Here is a 7,454-nt window from a genome sequence, read left to right on the forward strand (position 1 = left end):
TTGATCCTGTCCAGGTACCTGGAGGTAAATTCAGATTGATCCTGTCCAGGTACCTGGAGGTAAATTCAGATTGATCCTGTCCAGGTACCTGGAGGTAAATTCAGATTGATCCTGTCCAGGTACCTGGAGGTAAATTCAGATTGATCCTGTCCAGGTACCTGGAGGTAAATTCAGATTGATCCTGTCCAGGTACCTGGAGGTAAATTCAGATTGATCCTGTCCAGGTACCTGGAGGTAAATTCAGATTGATCCTGTCCAGGTACCTGGAGGTAAATTCAGATTGATCCTGTCCAGAGGTGGAAAAATAATAATAATAAAAATAATAATTGTCATTCTTGAGTAAAAGAAAATAAATAATGTATAAATCTTAATAGAAAATGACTCGAGTAAAAGTCAGTAAAAATAATACTTGTGTAAAAGTCTAAAAGTAGTGGTTTTAAATGTATTTAAGTATCAAAACAATATTATATACATGGTTACACATCACAATATTATCTTTAATGATATTATATACATGGTTACACATCACAATATTATCTATTATATACATGGTTACACATCACAATATTATCTATTATATACATGGTTACACATCACAATATTATCTATTATATACATGGTTACACATCACAATATTATATATTATATACATGGTTACACATCACAATATTATCTATTATATACATGGTTACACATCACAATATTATCTATTATATACATGGTTACACATCACAATATTATATATTATATACATGGTTACACATCACAATATTATCTATTATATACATGGTTACACATCACAATATTATATATTATATACATGTTTACACATCACAATATTATCTATTATATACCTGGTTACACATCACAATATTATCTATTATATACCTGGTTACACATCACAATATTATCTATTATATACATGTTTACACATCACAATATTATCTTTAATGATATTATATACATTCTTTGACTCTAACATCGTAAAAACATTTTTCGTTTTTATGTACTTCACTTTACTATTTATATTTTTGACAACTTTTGCTAAAGAAAATAATGTACTTTTTACTCTTGACACCCAAAAGTACTCATTACATTTCTAACGCTTAGCAGGACAGGAAAATTCACACACTTATCAAGAGAACATTCCCTCTGATGTGGCGGACTCACTAAACACGAATGGTTCATTTGTAAATGATGTCTGAGAGTTAGTGGCCTGTAGCGACCTGAGCTAGAGAGAGATTGAAAATGTAAGAGAACACAACAGCCAGCTGGGTCTGCACTGAGGGTGTGACTAAGGATGCCATCTGGGCCGGCAGCCATGCAACGTTTAACCTCCTCAGGGGGTACTCCTCGGCAGCTCAGGGTCATTGTTCTCGAAAAAGGAGTTTAGCTCTTCCGGTAGGGTGGCGTTGGTGATGTCACATACTGCCTTGTGTCCAACCCGCTGAATTGCTCTTCCACTTTGTCTCTATAGGCACAAAATCAAGCTCATCAAAGACCTCAGCCACCCCTGAGCCACGGCCTGTTCACCCCACTACCATCTAGAACGCGGAGACAGTACAGGTACATCAAAGCTGGGGGCGAGAGACTGAAAAACAGCTTCTTCTATCTCAAGGCCATCAGTCTGTTAAACAGTCACCATCCACCCACCCTGAACTTTAGTCCTTGTTAACAGTCGGCAATCACCCGGTGCTCCTTCACCTTAGAGATCGCTGTACAGAGAGTCATTTATTTATTTTACAGGTTTCCCACATCTCTTTTCCAAGACCTGGTCCAATAGCAGAACAACGTTTCAGACAAAACAACTTACATACACTTACACAACATTAAACACAACTATAAACACACAATACAGTACAACAAAAACATTTTACATTAAAAACAAACATCTTGACTAAAAACAGCTGGGCCTAAAAAACAATTACACTCTTCTATGATATATACATCGATCAAGTGTTTAAACTCCACCAACGAAACTAGATCATCACATTTTAAAATGTTCAGGAGAGAATTCCAGGACCACGGTGGTGAGTAACTAAAACTATTTCTACCATGACCTGTTGTAATTTTTGGTACTGTTAGAAGCAAATCAGAATGGGACCGTAATTGATATTTATTTACTGACCTAACTAAAAAAAGAACAGAGAACATCATTACAATCTAAAACCGAATACATTGCTCCTTCCTGACCTCAAAAGAAAAACAAGCCGGTAATAAAATCCTATTTTCAGCTTGAGATTCTTTATCAAGTTCTCTACATGCACAGTGAAGCTTATCAGCGGTTGGTTGTTCATTTTTATGCAGATGATACTGTTCTTTATTCAAGTGGTAGTAGTTTATCTTTAGCTTTTGAAAATGCCCAAAGAGCATTTAACACCATACAACAGAATCTGTATGATTTAAAGCTGGTTCTAAATTTGCGTGAACAACAAAATGCATGGTATTTTCAAATGCCAGGCCTGTTACTAATCATGTCATTGCTACATTGGCTGGACATACTATAGAGCAAGTTAAAGTGTACAAATATTCGGGTGTGTGGGTTGATGATAACGGCTTTGAGTTCTGGATCAACTTTATGATCATTACCAAAGATAAGATGGGTTTTCATTAGTGTAGTTAGACCCCTGGGAACGGCTCTGACCACAGAAATAAACTCTCTGAAAGGTATTGGAAACTCTTTCAATGTTATAAATTGTTCATATGTGAGAATATTACCTCTGTTGAATAGTGATTGTTTCCAGGGAAACAGTGATTAGTATGATGATCCTTGTGGTTAATAGACAACCGTTTTTAATTTTCATTTTATAGCAATATTTTCAAAAGGTCATCATGTTATTCTGTTTGTTTTATTCTGACCACCAGTGGTTCATCATGTTATGCTGTTTGTTTTATTCTGACCACCAGTGACTTCCTACTATGGATCCTTGCTCAAACCAAACTTTGACTCTAGCAGCACTGGGACGGCCCTTCTCCCTGGGAATGCTGTATGACTGTCGCAATGATCACCTCATTCCAGGTAGCACGCTTGCTCACTACTCAGTCAGTCAGCCAGCCAGTCAGTCAGTCAGTCAGTCAGCCAGTCAGCCAGTCAGTCAGTCAGTCAGTCAGTCAGTCAGTCAGTCAGTCAGTCAGCTAGTCAGTCAGTCATACCCACACACAATAAAATAACTGTTAATGTTTGTTTTGTCTCCTCTGATTACAGGCCTGACGCTGTGGGACGAGGAAGCACTCAGAAGGAACATCATTACAACAGACAAGCCTTTCACCGACTTCAAAGTCATCACATCTGACTCTACAGCTGACAAATACTCTGTGTTAAATGTAAACGGCTCTCTCAAAACAAGCTGTTTGGCAGGGCTGGTTAAGGTGGAGGGATCAGCTAAGTATTTGAAAGATGTTAAAGAGTCTCAGAATCAGGCGAGAGTCACACTTTGTTACACCACTACTAAGAAAAACACTCAACTGTCCATGAACCACCTTGGGCAGGAACACATAAGGTACAAGGAGGTTTTTAGCCAAGGCATAGCTACACATGTGGTCACAGGTATACTTTATGGAGCAAATGCTTTCTTTGTGTTTGACCGTGAGGTCTCAAGTGACGAGGACCGTCAAGACGTTGAGGGAAACTTGAAAGTGATGTTTAATAGCATTCCCTTTGTTTCTTTTGAGGGTGAGGTTGCTTTAGACATGAAGAACACTTCTGAAACTAAAACTGAGAAGTTCTCTTGTAGATTCCATGGGGACGTTCTCCTGGAAAACAATCCTGTATCTTTTCAAGATGCAATGGACACCTACAAAACCTTGCCTCAGAAGGTAGGTGAGGGGGTTCCTGTGCAAGTGAATCTACTTCCGTTAAAAGCCTTGGACCCTACTGCCGCCCAGATGGTTCGTCAGATCAGTGGAAGCTTAGTTGACCAATGGCAGACTGCGCTGGAAGACCTCTGTGAGCTGGAGATGAGATGCAATGATGCAATGAGAAGCAAGCCTGTAAAATACTTCAAGGAAATTGATGCCAAAGTGAAAACCTTAAAAAACCTGTGTTTCACAGAGCATTTGAAGACTACTTTGGCAGACCTCCTTCCGTCTATTAGAGGGGGAGAAAAGGAAGAGAGGGTGTTGTCCGACTTCTTGAAAAAGCAGCAAGAGTTCCGTTTCAACAGCAACATCCTCAGTGAATGTATGGATCGCATTGAGAGAGAGATCAATGTGGTTGATCGATTCCTAAGCATGATCACAGAGGACTACAGTCAGACTCGTTCCACCAAGATAGTCACATCGAAGAGGGAACTTGACAAAGAGGTTTTGAACTCAAAGGTGAAGCGTGTTGTATGTTTCACTTTCACCTCTCTGGGGTGTGAGGACTCTGTCCTGTCAGCTTTGGATTCCTCCTCTGAGAACTCACAAGCCTTAGTGCCAGTTAAACCTGATCTGACAAGATGGTACCACTCTGACAATGTATTTGATGACATGGACAAGCAAGCTGGACTTTTCAAAGATTTTGAAGAAGCTAACAAAGAGGCCACACAAACACGTTTCCTCTTGGCCTCCATTCCCAACAAGGAACAAGAAGGAGCCAGCATTTACCTTTATGAGAACGGATCCAAAAGAAATGAGCATTTGGAGCCTCCATCTAAACCTGAGAAGCCAACAGCACGTGACAGAACTCACAACAGTGTGACGCTGGAGCTGCTCCCTCCTGATAGTGGAGCCCATGACGTCACCCACTACCTGATAGAATACTGTATTGATGAGAAAGATAGATGGAGCAGCGTGAAGACGTCTGAATCTGACGCAGCCTACACAGTGTCTGGACTGCTTCCCAGTACAGGGTACAAGTTCAAATACAGAGCCGTGTGTTCAGCCGGCCTTGGTCCAGACAGCGAGGTTAGTGACATCATCAAAACCTTGCCTTCCTGCCCTCCCAGTAAGCCTGAAATCAAAGCCTACTCCTCTGAGCTCATGGTATGCTGTCCAACGCCATCTGTGATTGGACAAGGGGTCAAGATTCAGAACTATGTGGTAGAACACAAAGAGGTGCCCACAGAGGAGAGTGAGGAGGAGGCAGAGTGGATGAAGAGGACTTCCAAAGACAACGTCTGCATCATCGCCGGACTGCAGTCCCTCACAAAGTACACAGTGAGAGTCAGATACGACTGTGGTGAAGCTGGAATCAGCAAGTGGAGCTCACCAGTCATCACCGCCACTCTCTCAAGGACCACAGGATTGGCTGACGGTGTAAAAGAAAAGAGTGAACTGAAGCACTCTGGCTCGCCGTCTGTTTATGAGATCCCCATGGAAACGATACAGCCGGTGGATGAAGTAGCCAGGCTCAGGTTTGGAGAGCAGAGTTCCAGGACCAGGAGGACAATCTATCTGGTGGGAGACACAGACCAGGTAATGGAGCTGATGATTAACTACATCCTGGGAGTTCAGTGGGAGAATGGGTTCCGCTTCAAGCTACCCCAAGATGACGAGGTATCTACAGTGATATATGAAATCAATTACCAGGATGGATTCCAGATCCCCTTCTCTCTCACCATTATCTATGATAAACAAGACGAGTGTAGTTCATTAGATTTGGCCCAGATCTGGGTCAATGCTCTGTGCTATGTGTGCGATGCGGCTGAGTTTAGGGATCTAGACTCTGAAGATTGTAAAGAAATGAAGAGAAGGAAGATGCTGAACCTGTTGACACATGCAGATGGAGGGCAACTCTTTAAACACATCGACCCTGAGGACATTCCAGTTCACTTCAAGTTCAATCTGTCAGCGTTTACAGACCATGCCAGGAGAAGCCATGATGATGATGATGATGATGGTGACGATGATGACGATGATGATGATGATGATGGTGACGATGATGACGATGATGACGATGATGATGGTGATGATGATGATGATGATGACGATGATGACGATGATGACGATGATGATGGTGATGGTGATGATGGTGATGATGATGATGATGACGATGATGAAGAAGAAGCTGATAATGATGATGATGACAATGATGATGACCATCATCAGTTTGAGAAGATGTTCTGGGATGCAGATATGGGGAGTATGAAGAGGTTTTTCAAGACCTTGTTGAAAATGAAAAAAAAAAAAAGAGTCAATATTCCCTTCTTCCTTCCTGAGCATAGTGATAGTCTGTCTGACTACAACTCCTTCCTGAGCTCCAGGACATATCATGGGTTTGATAGTGTATAATAGTCTGTCTCACTACAACTCCTTCCTGAGCTCCAGGACATATCATGTGTTTTATAGTGATAGTCTCTCACTACAACTCCTTCCTGAGCTCCAGGACATATCATGTGTTTTATAGTGATAGTCTCTCACTACAACTCCTTCCTGAGCTCCAGGACATATCATGTGTTTTATAGTGATAGTCTCTCACTACAACTCCTTCCTGAGCTCCAGGACATATCATGTGTTTTATAGTGATAGTCTGTCTGACTACAACTCCTTCCTGAGCTCCAGGACATATCATGTGTTTTATAGTGATAGTCTCTCACTACAACTCCTTCCTGAGCTCCAGGACATATCATGTGTTTTATAGTGATAGTCTGTCTGACTACAACTCCTTCCTGAGCTCCATAACGTGTTTAATAAAATTGAAGTGAAAGAGACATCTGCAACTGCTTCAAAATGATGATTAACCTAAAAAGTGATGCAAAATAATGTTATATTATAATATATATATATATAATAAATCAACAAAACTTTCATTGCTGATGCCTATATTTGCGTGTTCCTCCTGTTTCTGAGGTTTCTCTGAGGTATAAATAACCCTGCAGTTCTCTGTTGTCACCACTAGAGGGAGGATGCGTCATCAGTCTATATTAACCCTGCAGTTCTCTGTTGTCACCACTAGTAACTGTTATATTTATTAGATTCTGTTTTAAAGGTTTCAAACTAACACATTCAATAACATGTTAATTACAGAGAATGTGAAATCATTAAACAGTTGGGGATCAGATTATATAGGTGACATTATGGATATCAGTCTATAATAACCCTGCAGTTCTCTGTATTCACCACTAGAGGGAGGACGTGTCATCAGTCTATAATAACCCTGCAGTACTCTGTTTTCACCACTAGAGGGAGGACGTGTCATCAGTCTATAATAACCCTGCAGTTCTCTGTTGTCACCACTAGAGGGAGGACGTGCCAGTCTATAATAACCCTGCAGTTCTCTGTTGTCACCACTAGAGGGAGGACGTGTCATCAGTCTATAATAACCCTGCAGTACTCTGTATTCACCACTAGAGGGAGGACGTGTCATCAGTCTATAATAACCCTGCAGTACTCTGTATTCACCACTAGAGGGAGGATGCGTCATCCGTCTATAATAACCCTGCAGTACTCTGTATTCACCACTAGAGGGAGGACGTGTCATCAGTCTATAATAACCCTGCAGTACTCTGTATTCACCACTAGAGGGAGGACGT

At 41.0% G+C, this 7,454-nt stretch overlaps 1 protein-coding gene across 1 annotated transcript; it reads left to right on the forward strand.

Moving 5' to 3' along the window:
• Positions 1-2,910: 2,910 nt before the first annotated feature.
• On the forward strand, positions 2,911-6,674 carry LOC115127346 (cytolytic toxin-beta-like). The gene is made up of 2 exons (XM_065003448.1): positions 2,911-3,019; positions 3,206-6,674. Exons 1-2 carry the CDS (start codon positions 2,920-2,922, stop codon positions 6,211-6,213), a joined length of 3,108 nt encoding a protein of 1,035 aa, XP_064859520.1. The 5' UTR covers positions 2,911-2,919; the 3' UTR covers positions 6,214-6,674.
• Positions 6,675-7,454: the final 780 nt, after the last annotated feature.

This window comes from Oncorhynchus nerka, linkage group LG18 (assembly GCF_034236695.1).
Source record: "Oncorhynchus nerka isolate Pitt River linkage group LG18, Oner_Uvic_2.0, whole genome shotgun sequence".
NCBI classification, from domain to species: domain Eukaryota; kingdom Metazoa; phylum Chordata; class Actinopteri; order Salmoniformes; family Salmonidae; genus Oncorhynchus; species Oncorhynchus nerka.